Below are 14,257 nucleotides of genomic sequence, written 5' to 3' on the forward strand. Positions count from 1 at the left end.
TCCCCCAGAAAGGGAAGGGAGGCGTTGGATCATTCTGGATGTTGCTGACTTTCCCTCTGACATGGTCACCCGATACGGATAAAGACAGACGGACAGTTGCCTAGAAATTCAAAGTCTAACTGAACCAAGCCGTGAGTACGTATTTTCTAAGCCAGTAAAATCATCTTTGCGGAGATGACCGGACAGGTTTTTGGCACAATGTGTGTCTGAGGTGGCCTGGCCTAAAATAGAAGCCTGGCAGAGTGAGTCCCAGTGCCGGTGGTCAGGGCCAAGGTCTAAGCAGGGAGGAGTGACCCGGAGGGGACACGCAGGAGGCGGTGCTCCACGCGTGCTGGTGACGGGCCATTTCTTGTTCTGGACGGTGGTCGTGAGCCGTGTGCACACGGCAGGGATAGACCGAGCTCCATCCACCCTTAAGGTCTGTGTTCTCTGCATGTGTGTTGCATTAAAGTGGCTTTGGTATCTCCCCATGCAGGGGTCACACGATGTTCACTGTAAGGGCAGTGGGGGGGGCGGGGCCACAGGCACTCACCCCTCAAGCAGCTGGAGCTTGGGGGGTGACCCATTGGAGCGGGGGGAGGGTGGCAGAGAATCTCACCTGTCATGACTCCCTGGCTGGAGACCAGCAGAGGCTTTAAAAATGTTTTTCTTAACATTTATTCATTTTTCTTTTTTTTTTCCAACGTTTTTTTTTTTTTTTTTTGTTATTTGGTATTTTTGGGACAGAGAGAGACAGAGCATGAACGGGGGAGGGTCAGAGAGAGGGAGACACAGAATCGGAAACAGGCTCCAGGCTCCGAGCCATCAGCCCAGAGCCCGATGCAGGGCTCAAACTCACGGACCGCGAGATCGTGACCTGGCTGAAGTCGGACGCTTAACCGACTGCGCCACCCAGGCGCCCCTATTCATTTTTCAAGAGAGAGAAAGAGAGGCAGGGTGTGAGCAGGGCAGGGGCAGGGAGAGAGGGGGAGACACACAGAACGGGAAGCGGGCCCCGGGCTCCGAGCTGTCAGCACAGAGCCCGACGCGGGGCTCGAACCCACAGACCGCGAGATCGTGACCTGAGCCGCAGTCGGACGCTGGACCGGCTGAGCCCCCCGCCCCAAGGCGCCCAAAGATCAGCAGAGGCTTCAGCCCCGAGCCCCCAGCACAAGCAGGTGAGCTGCCCGTCTCGCGTGCGGCTCCGTGCACGTGAGGACGGGACGAGGGCCGCGGCGGGCCTGGGGAGACGGGCTGTGGGGTCACGCGTCTGAGAACGGCTGGAACTTGGGTGGCCCCGGGACCCTCTGCCGTTCCGAGACCGTCACACCCTGTTCGGGACTTGCTGTTAGCACACCGGCCTCGCGTAGATGCCTTCCTGTCATGGGTCACTGGAGACATCAGGGCCGCCCGTCCCTCGGGCCACGGGCCTCCGCATCAGCCCCCACCCCCCCCCATTATTTCACTACATCCGTGCAGATGAGGACACTGGGGGAGACTTCCGGGCCACAGGGCTCGCGAGCCCACCGAGCCCAGCGCTTCCTGCGGGCCCCGGGGGCCATCAGCAGTTCGCGACTCGTTCTCCGTCCCGCGTGGCGGCGGCACGGAGGGTCGGGAGGAGGAAGGATCTCAGCGGCGTCGGGAGCGTGGCCCAGACCCAGCCCGTTTCCCTCCAGCTCCCCCAGAGCTGCTCTTGTCCCCCCGCACGGGGGAGGGTGCTGTCACACAGAGGGGGTCACCTGGGTTTAGTCAGCTAAGGGTCCGCCTTCAGATTAGGTCATGATCATGTGGTTCATGAGTTCAAGCCCCACATTCGACTCTGTGCTGACAGCATGGAGCCCACACTTGAGATGCTCTGCCCCCCCCCTTCAAAAATAAATGAACATCGAAAACAATTAAAAACAAAGAAGATAATCAATACTGGTTCGATCGAGCCATCAAGTCAAATACGCGTGTGCCCCCCAAACTCACGTTGAAATCCTACCCCCGCCACGAGATGGTGTTAGGAGGTGGGTCCTTTGGTGGGGGGGGGGGGGGAGGGTCAGGTCATGAGGGGACAGCCTCATGAGGGGTTAGTGCCCTCGTAAGGGAGACCCCCGAGGGCTCCCTCGCCCCTTCTGCCACCGCCGGCCCCCCAGTGTCAGGCATCCAGCCTCCAGACGTGTGAGACAGCTGTTTGCGGTGGGAGCCGCCCGGCACGGTCTGGGGCGTGTTTGTCACAGCGTCCCAGCAGACTGAGACATTGGGACCCATGTGTCACACTGCGTCAGGTGATAACAGCAGGGAACCCCGCGCTCTCTGCTCAATTTCCCGTAAAACTAAACTTACCCTAAGACCTAAGCTCGGTTCCGTGAAAACGACGAATACTGCAGATTTAATGAAGGTATTACACTCAGGCCTCAGGAGGGCCTGGCACCTTGCCCAGCCCACCTTGCACAGTGCCCGTGGCAGCCGCCCCCCGCGGAGTCCCCACATCGTCACCCGGTCCCACCCCATGTGTTTGACTCCCCCACCTTTTCCCGCCCCTCCCCCGTCTTCCGTGGCTTTGATTTGGTTTGCTCTCCCGCCAGCGGATCTCTGCCTTTGCCAGCCTCCAACGAGGAGCCAAGCTCCCCTCCCGTTCTCCTCCCGGCTGCCCACGACTCCCAGCCTGGGGTCCAAGGCCAGGAGCCACGCCAGCAGACTCGTGCCTTGCTGCTCAGATCACCGTGCACGAGTGTGGCTCCCAAGCAAGCAAAGTACCGGGTGTTGCCAAACCTCTCTTCCCGGGAGCACACGGCTCGAACCTTCCCCTCCTCCCGCCCTGCCCCGTCTTGGGCCCAACGTCCCCCTGGCGAGCCTGAGGAGCTGTCCCCGTGTGTCCGGACACTGTGGCCTGAGGGAGAAGCCGGAACCCCGGCTCCTCTCACGAGCGGCCTCCTGCTGGCCCCCCACCCCGCCTTCCGCCTCAGCCTCCCCGCCAGCCTCTCCCTGGGTGCCCTCTGCCCCTGCCAGCCTGAGCTCGCCACGTCCTGCCCACAAGTCAGGCCGGCTCCCCTCTCCGCCTCGGGCAGGCCCTCCCCTCCCCCTGGCCCAAACCCCACTATTCAAACCCCTTTCTCCTTCCTTTTTGACGGTTGCTGACGCACGAACCGGGTGCCACCTAATTCATCCATCGGAAGGGCACGGCTGCATGATTGACAGCGATATTCACAGCTCTCCAACCGCCTCCACGGTTCACCTTAAAACATTTTCACGGGGGCACCTGGGGGGCTCAGTCGCTTAAGCGTCCGACGTCGGCTCACGATCGTGATCTCCGGTTCGTGGGTTCCAGCCCCGCGTCGGGCTCTGTGCTGACGGCTCAGAGCCTGGAATCTGCTTCTGATTCTGTGTCTCCCTCTCTCTGCCCCTCCCCCACTCATGCGCGCGCGCGCTCTCTCTCTCTCTCTCTCTCTCTCTCAAAAATAAGCATTTAAAAAATTTTTAAAAACTAAAACATTTTCATCATTTCCGAAAGAAAACCTGTGCCCTTAGCCGGTCCCCGCCGTCTTCCCCTCCCCTCCCCTCGGAGCCCTGCAGCCCTAACGGGCTCTGTCTCTACAGGCTTACCCGTCGGGTGGAGGGAATCGTGCAGTACGTGGCTGTGTGTGTGGCCGGCTCCTTGCACGGTTTGGAGGCTCATCCCCGTCGTAGCAGGAGTCAGTGCTTCGTGCTTTTCTGTGGCCACATAGTATCCACTTTACGGGTACCCACGTCCTTATCCGGCCATCACAGTGACGGACACTGGGGTTGTTTCCACCTCTCGTTACAATGAAGCCACCCTGCACACTGAAGCTTCTCCAGGCACTTCTCCAGCCCCGCTAACTCCCACCTACCCAGCCCGCGCTACGTGCCAGGCTCCAGACTGCACTCTCGCTCAGGCCCCCGAGGGCCGGCCTCCCCATACCCCGACGGGTGCGGCACATGCCATCGTTCCCGTGTTACAGAGGAGGACACCCGAGTCCGGAGAAGTGAGGAGATTGGTCAACGTCCTGGTGGGAGGAGGACCCCGACACAGGTCTGCTCTGCAACCTGCAACCTCCCGCTATTGGGCATTTGGGCATTTACCCCTTGTTTCGGTGGGTCCTGTGTATTTATGGGTCTCCTCGAACTATAAGCCTCTTCTGGATGAAGACCACATCTCTTGGCCCTTTGGTCGGCCGTCGGGGGGTGGGGGGAGCTCTATGCTTTCTGTCTGCTAAGCATCCTTTCCCTCACCCCCCTCCTGGCTACAGGATGGGCACGTGGTTCAGGCCTGGCCAGTCACGGCCCTTCACTCCACTGGCTACAGTGATTGGCTCAAGGATGGGCACAGGCTCCAAGCCTGGCCAATCAGAGCCTTCCTTGGGTCTTTTGCCATAGCAACGGCTGAGGCCACCTGCTTCCTCTTTGGGACCGGGAGCTATAAGGACCATGAAGCCTGGAGCTGCCCCTGGAAAGTTCTTCCTGCCTCCCGGGGACAGTCTACACCAGAATGCCATGCAGATGTTAGAACTGATGCTGCGGGAAGCCATTTGATGGCACCGAAAGATGTTCGCGATACCTTCCCCGGGTTTACAGTAAGCAAGCTACGAAATAGAACGTGCAACATCACTTGCTCTCCGTGTGTTCCTGTATGTACGAAAACATACACACACACGCACACACGCACTCTTTAGAAATGGACGCCAGATGCCAAAATATGAACAGTGTTTCTTTCCGATCCTACGACTTGTTGTATTTTTTCTTTCTGTTCATCTGAACTTTGAAGCCTCGGCCTGTTAGAAGTTGTTGTTTGTTCTGTTTTGTTGAAGCCACAGGTTCCGCAGGACACCCCCCCCCCCACCAAGAAGTCCTTTCGAGTGCCCTCCTCCCTGGAATTTTTAGGTTCAGCCTGAGTCATGTCGTCTTGGCCTTTTTAGAGCACACAACTTTTCCAACAATCCCATTTTCTGCCCCGGTCCTGGGCGCTCCCCACCCTCGGCCTCTCTGCTCACCTGCCCCACCCCCTGGGCCTCCAGGCCTGGCCGTCCAGCTGTGCCTGAGTGACGCCATCCCCCAGTGTCTTCCGGACCCTCAGAGAAAGCCAGGCCTTTCACCCCCACCCCCAACCCGCCCTGCTGGGTGCTGTGTTTTCATTCTCAGCTCACAAGGAACCTGCAGAAAATATTTTCTTTGGCAGCCGATTAGGGAGTAGCAGCCCCGGACATGCCTTTCAGGCGACGTCCGAGCCTGGGCCAGCTGCTGGCCTCCACAGCTGCCCCAGGGGCTGTGGCCACGGGCAAGGCCAGGGTTTGGACCTCATCCAGCTTGAGTAAGGTTCTCTCCCCCATCAGGTTCTGAGACGTCCCAAGGCCCCACGGCGCCCTTCTGGCAGACCAAACCTCTCCCAGGCCACCATGCCAGGGGGTTGGCGTCTGGCCTTCCAGAGGCCCACCCCCTGAATGCCTTCTCCCTCTGCCACAGGGTTCAAGGGTATGAGGGCCTCCCAGGCAGGGAGTCAAGGGCCTCATGTCCCCCTCCCCGCCCGAGTGTCTCCTTGTGGGGGCCCTGCCTTCCCTCCCTCTTGGAGGGGCTGCTCCCACTCCCCTTCTGAGCAGGCCTGTCCTTCAGATCTAGGCCCTGTCCAGCTGCCTGACCCTGGCTGGCCGGTCAGATCCACGCTGATAAGAACGGAACCCTAGCAGAGAAGGAACTGGATGACAGGCTTTGAACCAAAGGGCCGGCAGGTTGTAGGGGAGCAGCCGGACCAGGAGAGCCAGGGAGAGGCGAGGGGCCGAGCGGAGTCACCCAGGGGGGCAAGAGGAGGAAGGGGGAAGGAGCCCTGGGGGCTCTCAGGTCCCGGATGCACAGCTGCACCTGTCAGTCTTACCACGTTCTCCGCTTCCTTCCAATAAAGCCCACTTTGGCTTAAACATCCCACCTGGATGTTTATTCCCTAAAGCCCAAAGACACAGACGGTTACACTAGGGCACCTGGGCTTCCCCAGGTGGGAAGAGCCTTCCTCACCCGCCTCCAGGAGGAGGGCGTCCTCCTCTTGTCCCTCCCTCTGGCTGGAAAGCCCCTTTTTCTGCTCATTCCCAAGGGCCTTGAGCTCTTGAAGAAAGTGCTTTCCTGGGTCTCCTCCCACCCTGGTGTCCAAGGGAGGGGGTTCAGGGCAGAGGGGCCTTCCGGGTCACAAGCAGAAGTCACCGGGCAGCCTAGTTCAGTGGACCCTGATTGGGCATATATATGGCTGGTGGAAAAGAAAAAGGTAGCATATTTTGGAGTGTGTCAGATTTGGGTTTGAATCCTGGGTCCAGCACCTGCCAGTTTATGCAGCCTGCTCTTTGTTGGCCCCGTGACACCAATGGCGTCCAGGACTTGCCACGCCCTGGACCCCTTCCTACACTCTCCTCTAGACAGCACTGCTACGAGGGTCCCGTTTTTCCAAACAAGGAAGCAGAGATGGGAGAGGCTACGCGATCCTGCACAAGCTTCTCTCAGCCGGTGACGGGAGAGAAACCCTGATTTTTCCGACTCTGGGGAGCTGGTTTTGCCCTAAGAGAAGAAAAAAAAGTCTGGCTCTAACATAAACCCTCATGAAATAAAGCTAACGTGTTTCTCTACACAGAGGAAGAGTAGATAACCCTTCCAAAAAAAAAAAAAAAAGCTCTTCCCGTATTTACCCAGGAACTACAACATCTGGGATTTGCTTCAGAAGATCCCACTGGGGCCGGTGCTGATGAGCTGATGGTTCTGGAAGCTGGGGATGGGTGGCTCTCCCTCCATGTGAGTATGCTTGCGAGGTTTCACAATACAATGTTGTTTTTTTTTTTAAGTAGCAAGAAGGGACACGGCCAGGGTGGAGAAGCGGTCTTGCAAAGGATGTCAAGGTGCAGACAGCGAGCCCCGCGTCCCTCCAGGAAGGGAGCCCCGAGCCCCTCCCCACGGCCCGCTGCCAGCCGTGCCCCCTCCCCACGCCTCTCCCTGTTGACTCCCTTGTGGTCCAAGAACCCTCGGCTCTGAGTAATAAATGTGCGCTCTCTCGGCGGGACATGTGTTTCCAATCATTCTCCGCAGTGAGTGACCACCGACGGCTGCTGCCTGTCTGTCCCCCACCTCGTACCTTCAGATCCGCCATGACCACAGCCCCGGCCCAGCTCCCACCCCAGGTCTGCGCGGAGCTGCCCCCCCCCCCATGCCCTCCCGCCCATGTGACTTCACGCAAGCAGGCTTTCGTCTGGAAATGAGTCCTCTGCACCGCCCCTGCCCCCGATGGGACAACTCCGACCACCCTGTCGGTCCCGTCTATCCCAGCGAGCGTCCCAGACCACCTGCCCCCGCCCTCCGCCGATGCCCTCGCTGTGCCATCAAGCACCCGCACCTGCTTGTACTTGTTTCTGTCCGCGTTTCTGCTAACGGCTGGCTGCTGCTGGAGGAAGAACCGGGCCACGTCTGTTCCCTCTGGGCGCCCGGCACCTGCACAGGCCTGGCAGATGGCGGGTGCCCAACACGTCCTCACTGAATCGATGAACGAACAAACGAGCCATAACCTTAAGGAGCAGGGAGTCGAGGGGAAGACAGACACAAGGACGAGTAACCTGCTAGGGGACACGCAAGGGGCCTAAGGAGGCCGGACAGTGAGCTATGACCGGGTCATGTCCATCTCCGCTCCCTCTTAGGGCCACCCATTCTCCACGCAACTCCACTGGGCGCCGCCTTCGGCTGGCTGGGCCCGCGGCCTGGGGCACAGCGAGGAGGGATCTTGGGCCACACCAAGGCCCGGTGGGGAAGGAGTGCTCGGGTCTGCTGGAGATCGGGGGTCGGGGAACGCGGGCGCCCCCCCCCCCACGTCCCCGAGGAGTCAGACCGCAGTCCGATGTGATAGGGGAGCAATGACGAGGACCCACGGCGCGCTCGGTGCAGGAACGTCATCACCCCCAGACCCCAGCGCCTCCCCCGTGGGCATCCAGGCCACACTTGTCGGGGGTGTGCTGAGTGGCAGCTGGAGAAGGCAGGGGACACTCAGGTGGCTGGCTCTCAGGCTTGCCTCTGGGGCCAGGAACCCTAGGACAGAGCTTGGGGTCCCCGGGAAGAGGAGAGAAGCAGGGGGATATGGTGTGGAACCGCTCCCATGGTCCCACCTGCCTCTGGGGGCTGGACGGTCCCTTTGGCGTCAGACGCAGGCACCAAAGGGCGTGGAGCCCGGCAGGTCCCCCCAGCCAAGGAGGGGCTGAAGGTGCCAGTGGGCCAGACCCAAACTCCAGAAACCATCTGGAGATGGCCATAAGGACCCAACGACTCACTTTCTAAGGAGCTGCGTTTCTCCTTGCCTCTCACGGCTCTGCTGTCTTCCGATCTTTTCGTCGATGACCAGGGCCACCCCACCCCTGCTCTCTCTGTTGTTCTGGTGTTTCAGCTCAAGGTTGAACGAGCGCCCTTAGGGATTCTCACCCCGTACTCCCTGGGTGCCGTCTCGGGGCTGGGACCGAGCCCGTACATGCCAGGGCTGGTCACGGAGCCTCACGGAAGGCGGCAAGAGCCTGGACCAGTGCTGGCCACCGGGCGAACCTTCAGCATCCCGGAGAAGAGAGGGCCAGGGGAGAGGAGGGGAGGGAAGGAGAGGCAGGAGAACAGGAAGAAAAATAGGATGGGGAGAGGGAAGGAGAGAGAAAGGAAATTCTTGGGCACCGTCCTAATCATAGCCTTGAAATGAAATTTACTGCTGCACTCAGCATGGGGACGCCAGCCAGCACCAACCCCCCTTCTGTTTGGATTAGGCGATGACATCATGGCCACGGCCAATCACTGCCAGCACCAAAGAAGCAGAGGGTGGTGGGGGGAAACCTGAGCCCCCCCCCCCCCCCCCCCTTCCAGGGAGGGGAACCTGAAACCAGCAGAAGTCAGTCTCAACACACCCCTGCTGAGCTGGGCCCGCCACTCCGGCTGCCCTGCTCCCCGCCAGCACCTGGTCCCCGGGCCCCGCCAGCTGAGGCTGCCTCCCGGAGCAGGCCAAGGCCAGGGGCGGACGCAGCAGTGCCAGGTTCCCGTCTCCGCTCTGCTCGCTGGCCCTGCTCCCCGACCCGCCCGTGTGAAGGAGGCACATGACACATGCCCGGGGCCAAAGGCAAGGGCTTGGGCACGAGAGAGCACAGAGCAGGCGGCGTGAGAGCGTGAGAGCCGGCTCTGGTCGGGTTCCCCCTGCTCTGTGTTTTGCGGCGACAGAGTCAAAGTGTGGGTCGGTGGGGAGCCCACGCTGGGGGCCTGCCCCCGCCGTGCCTCGCGGGCCGGGAGACCCTTCTGCGTCAAGGCCACCGTGCGGAGAAGCGGTGCCGGCTCAGAATCCGGGTGGGACGAGGTCCGCGAAGGCTTCGGCCCAGGGGACACGGCGGTGTGGCATCAGCCCGCCTCCCCGGGGGGGACGGGATGTGATCGCTGCTCCCAGACGGCTCAGGGGTGGCCAGTGACTTCACGGGCTGCCTGCTCACAAAGCAACAGCCTCCCTCGCACCCTCCCTCTCTCTTTCTGGAGTTACTGTAGACTGGATCAGAGCAGCACGGGCAGGCGGTGTTGGGACGGCATCCAGGCCTATGGAACCTGTGCCCTGCAGAGCAGGCGGGCGGGCGGGCAAGGCCGGCATCCAGGCAGGCGTGTGAGGTGGGTGCCTGGGCTCCGACTGCCTTTCCCCACGGGGCGCCTGCCTGGGAGGAGTGAGGGAGGTGACTGGAGGCAGACAGTGAAGGAGAGAGAGGCCAAGCCCTTGCGTCCGCCCTGCAGGATGGCATAAAACAGCAAAGGAAACCCCGTGGGGAGGCAGGGGCTGAGGGAGTATAGGTGACCACGTGAGATCACCGAAGTACCTGGCTTGGGGAGCTGGAGCCAGGGCAAGCCTTGAGAGAGCCAGGCAGAGAGCCTAGAAAGTATCCAGATTTCGGCCCCAGGAGATACCCGTCGAATCTGCACCTGAAAATTGCCTTCCTCGCCCCAGGGGCAGGATACGATGCTCATCCTGGGTCACCAGGTCCCATCACCTAGAGAAACTCCACGAACTTTCTGGCCAACACCCTCTTACATACTCTGTCCACGCATATGTGTAATTTCACGTAAATGAAACACTGTGCATACTGTTTTCTCAGGGACGCTTGGAGAAAACAAACCCTTGAAATACGCCTTGCCCTCCCTGTGTCCCCCGAGAGCCGATGTGGACACACAGATACGCCGTCCTGCACAGCTACCTCCCGAGAGCACAACTGTGTCTCTACAAAAACGGAGCCTTGCTTATCTCCTCTGCATTTTGCTTTTCTTGAGTCTGAAGATTTTATTGGTTTCCCTAAGCGAGTGGTTATCAACCAGGCGGTTTTGGTCCCACCCAGGGACATTAGGCAATGTCTGCAGACATGTTTGGTTGTCACAACTTGGTGGTGGTGGGGGGGGGGGGGCCCTTGGCATTCAGGGGGTGGAGAAGAGGGATGGTGCTCAACACCTCACAGCGCACAGGGCGCGCCCCTCCCCCACCGGAGATCAATCTGGCCCAGAGATCGGTGTCACCGAGGCAGAGAAGTCAGCCCTGGCCGCAGAGGGTTAATAATTTAATTAATGAGCAAACAGGAACACGGACCTTATAGCGTCCGCTCCTGGTCGTTAAGACGCTGACTGTGCAGAGAGCCACAGCCCATATTCTGGCCACAGTCGGGCTCAGCTTCTTGTCACCGTGGATGTCCTGCGGTAAACAGCCCCACCAAGGAACACGGACGACAGATATCTGGGCGGATGCAGCGGGTGGCGGGGGAGGGGGGGGGGGGGAGGGGAGTACCACCTGCCTTCTATGGTCATGAGTCAGACGCCCAGAGTGGACAGGGGCCCATCATGACCCTGATCCCTCTCTGGGGGGTGTATGGACACACACCTACCGCCCACCCGGGAGCTGCCCGAGACATCGCCGCTGTTCTGTATCTAGCCTCCTGGGCATGTGGGCCCAACTGTAATGCCTGTAAGTTACACAGAGCGTCTGGCTCTCTGGAACCTGCCGGAAGGAGGTGGAGGCTTCAGCTCCGCTCCAGCTGCCTCTCGGGAGAGAACACTCCATGCTCAGGAGGCAGGAGATCTCCTCCAAACTGAGAGAGTGAGTCTACGGAGAAGACGCGCTCCCAGGGCTCTCCCAGTGCTGGGTGGACAGAGCCTGGCTCTCCTGGGCCTGCTGCCCGGGGCCCGTGAGGTCACTCTGACTCTGTTTACCTGACAGGAGCAGGAGGGAGGAGCCATTGGCATTTCCTCCTGGCTCCCGACAGTGTTTACTCTGTCAGGCCAAGCCCGGGACACGTTTGCTGGGTGTGCCCCGACACGGGTAGGACGAGCAGCGGCTCTGGAGGACCGTGCATTGGAAAAGTCTCTTGGTGAGGGAGGCAGGGGCAAGCTGTGAGTTTCCGGTAGACGGCGGTGGGCCCACGAGTGTGGTCTGAGGGTCCCGGAAGTCCCCCCTCCCCGGCTGGCCCGGCAGGTCAGCTTCCCCCTGTCTGTCCTAAGACTCAGCCCAGAGTCAGGCTCTGGGGGCAGATACGAGCCCAAGTCCAGAAGGCGTAATCAGAATGGATCCCGGGGGGAATGGGCCAAGGTCTCCTGCGTGGCTCCCCTACTGGCCCACTCCCCCAATATCAACGTAGAGGAGGCTGGGTAGGAGCAAAGGTGACAGAGGGAGCTACCGGCGGCCCCGGGGCCTCCTCCCTCCCCACTCTGCATGGATGTGGGCCATCCAGACCCTGTCCTCCTTCTTGGGGGCATGGTCAGAGGGCAGCCTCGCCTGGCTGTTGATGTTCTACAGCACGTAGCAGACCGAGCGCTCTTGGCGATGGAACATGTGAAAGATCACTCTGTTGACATCAGCAGCCGGGTTCTAATCTACTCCTATCCTCAGTACCTTCCTCCTCTGAGGCCTCAGTTTCCTGAGTTGGAAGACAGCACCTGGAAGGCTGGTCAAGGCTGCAAAGAGGAACAGAGAGGCAATCAGGCGGCAGTCAGATGGCTGGAGCCGGTGACGTGGAGATGGAGGTTGGGAGGGGGGCGGCTGCTGGGCCCGCATGAGAGTCATTCGATGTGGGGTAGCTCTCAGTAACAGCCAGCACATGCACCAGATTTTAGAGACCAGGTCAGCCATTCAGAGCAATCCGTTAGGAAGGGGGTTCAATCACCATTCTGCGGGTGCGGAGGGCGTGGTGGGACCGCGAGGCGGCTGGGCTGCTGAGTCTGAGATCTGCTGGTGCCCTCTGCCCCCACTCCAACCTTTCAGAGAGGTACCTGCGCTGCCCATCTGCTAAAAACCCTCCAGAAGCTCCAAACTCACTCAAAATAAAAGGTGCGTCCCCACCCCTCCCAGCCCCTCTGACAGCAAATGGGTCCTAGCTGGCCCCTTTTCCCTCCCTGCCCCCTCCTTCACTGGCTCAGGGGTCTTTCCACCCACTGCCCATGGGACTTTTGCCTGTTCTGTGGGTTTCTGAATGCCCTGCTCCTAGGACAGTGTCCCTCTGTAGATGCTCCAGTGAGCACTGTTGATGGAAGGGAGGAAGGAAGACCAGGTCTCTTATTTCCACCCCGGGGCAGCTAGTGTGGCCCTCTGGGAGGGCCTCTGGGAGCCTCATCACCCTCACCTATACCTGACTGCTCAGGTGTACGTCTTGCCTAAAAGGCAGGGCGCCCCTAGGTTGTCTGTTTCATAAACTGACAAATCGATTTTGGATTCTGCGAATTTCAGCAGCATTTTGGTTGTGCCTGTCACAATGAAAGGATGGGGGGGGCGGGGAAATGTTATAGTTTTCTGAATTCCCGACTAGAGATCGGACACCATCTCAAAACGACACAATTCTATTTTATGCGAACAAAAGCTGGAAAAGTGACTTTGGGTTTGTCAGGGTGCTAAAAATAACCACTCTGCCTATTTATCTTTGCTCCCGGTTGTGTGCTGCAAAGCGCACACAAACAGAAACCATTTTCTCCCAGCCTTCCAGTATTTTCCAGTTTCCTATTGAAAGTCAGCATCACACAGTTGCGTGAGCAATTACGCCTGAACTGTGCCCTTTTCCTGCACTTACAGCCCTCCTAGATAACACACGCCCTGTGGGCAGGAGGGAGGTCTTGTGTATAACACCACCGCCAACCGCAGAGGGCTCGGGGGCAGCCTCAGTGACAGACAGGTACACAGGGACCCTGGTGGCCACAGTTGGCATGCCATCTGCGCCTCCAAGATCCCGGCCTTTCCTGGAACACAGAACTGTTTTGGGAAAAGTCCTTCAGCCCCACATTTGTGGGCTAAGGGAGGAAACTGTGAGCTGAGCCCGGCAAACGCTTTCCATCCAATCCTACCGCGTCCTGAACTCCAAGGCCCACCCCCCACTGGCTCTTGTTGGCTGGTCAAAAATATGGCCAGTTTATATAAAATCCTGTTTTGTTCATAGTAACCACTCCCCCTCCCCCTCCATCTGAACTGGTCAACCGCCCTGAAAATTCTAAGACCTGCATTTGAGACAGGAATCTTCACTAAGCTTCCTGAGGCCACCTACCAAGGGGGGCATGGGCAGGGGGCGGCGGGGAATGACCCCTGCTCTGAAGCGCACACATCCCTTTGGCTCAGTCCCTAGCCGAGGGACCCCAGGGGTGGAAGGGAATCAGGCAGCGTACGCCTCCAAGCCGGAGGGGCAGGGGCAGTCGGCGGGCGCCTGGTGCCGTTGAAGGGTGGGCTGCGAGTCCCAAGTGCTGAGTCAGGGCCCCGTGGGCGCTGCCCGCCCCGCGGCTGCCACCCCAACCTCGGGCGATCTCGGGGGGCGCCGGGGGGGGGGGGGCTGCGGGGCGCGGCCGGGGGCCAGGTGCGCAGCTGCGGGCGGGGGTGGGGGCCAGACGTGCCCGCCGGTCCGGGCACAACAAAGCCGAGTTTGGGGGAGGGCGGGGAGGCGCGGGAGGCGCGCGGGGAGGGGGCGGCCCGGAGCTGCCGGAGCCGCATTGGCCGCCCGCCACCGGGGGGCGGAGCCGGCTCGCCTCGGAGCGCAATAAAAGGCCGGCTCGGCCCGCGCCCGCAGCGCACGCATCCATAGAAGGCAGTGGAAGCCGCCGGCGCCGGGTCGCGCGCTCGCTCGCCCGCCCGCCCGCCCGCCCGCCTCGCCGCCCCCACCCGTCTCCTCGCCGCCGCGTGAGCCGCGCCCCACGCCCCGCGCGCCCCCCTCTCCGGCCCGCGACAAAGACCCGGGAAAGTTTGCGCGGGCGAGCGCGGGCCAGGTGCGGAGGGCGCGCCCGCGGAGCGCAGCGAGCCCCGCGC

The 14,257-nt window shown here is 60.7% G+C and overlaps 1 protein-coding gene across 3 annotated transcripts; it reads left to right on the forward strand.

The window, feature by feature from the left end:
* The first annotated feature begins 716 nt into the window (after positions 1-716).
* On the forward strand, positions 717-7,107 carry LOC125926294 (uncharacterized). 3 transcript variants are annotated; one of them, XM_049635565.1, is made up of 3 exons: positions 717-4,015; positions 4,360-4,556; positions 6,798-7,107. In XM_049635565.1, exon 1 carries the CDS (start codon positions 2,231-2,233, stop codon positions 3,242-3,244), a length of 1,014 nt encoding a protein of 337 aa, XP_049491522.1. In that variant the 5' UTR covers positions 717-2,230; the 3' UTR covers positions 3,245-4,015; positions 4,360-4,556; positions 6,798-7,107. The 3 variants fall into 3 exon arrangements, with proteins under 3 accessions (XP_049491522.1, XP_049491520.1, XP_049491521.1); XM_049635563.1 differs by having other exon boundaries at positions 717-4,556; XM_049635564.1 differs by having other exon boundaries at positions 717-4,556; positions 6,801-7,107.
* The last annotated feature ends 7,150 nt before the right edge of the window (positions 7,108-14,257 follow it).

This window comes from Panthera uncia, chromosome E1, assembly GCF_023721935.1.
Source record: "Panthera uncia isolate 11264 chromosome E1, Puncia_PCG_1.0, whole genome shotgun sequence".
NCBI lineage: Eukaryota > Metazoa > Chordata > Mammalia > Carnivora > Felidae > Panthera > Panthera uncia.

Excerpts from the sequence above, each read along its gene's own strand:
- LOC125926294 (XM_049635563.1), top strand. The coding sequence starts at position 2,231 with ATGTGTCACACTGCGTCAGGTGATAACAGCAGGGAACCCCGCGCTCTC.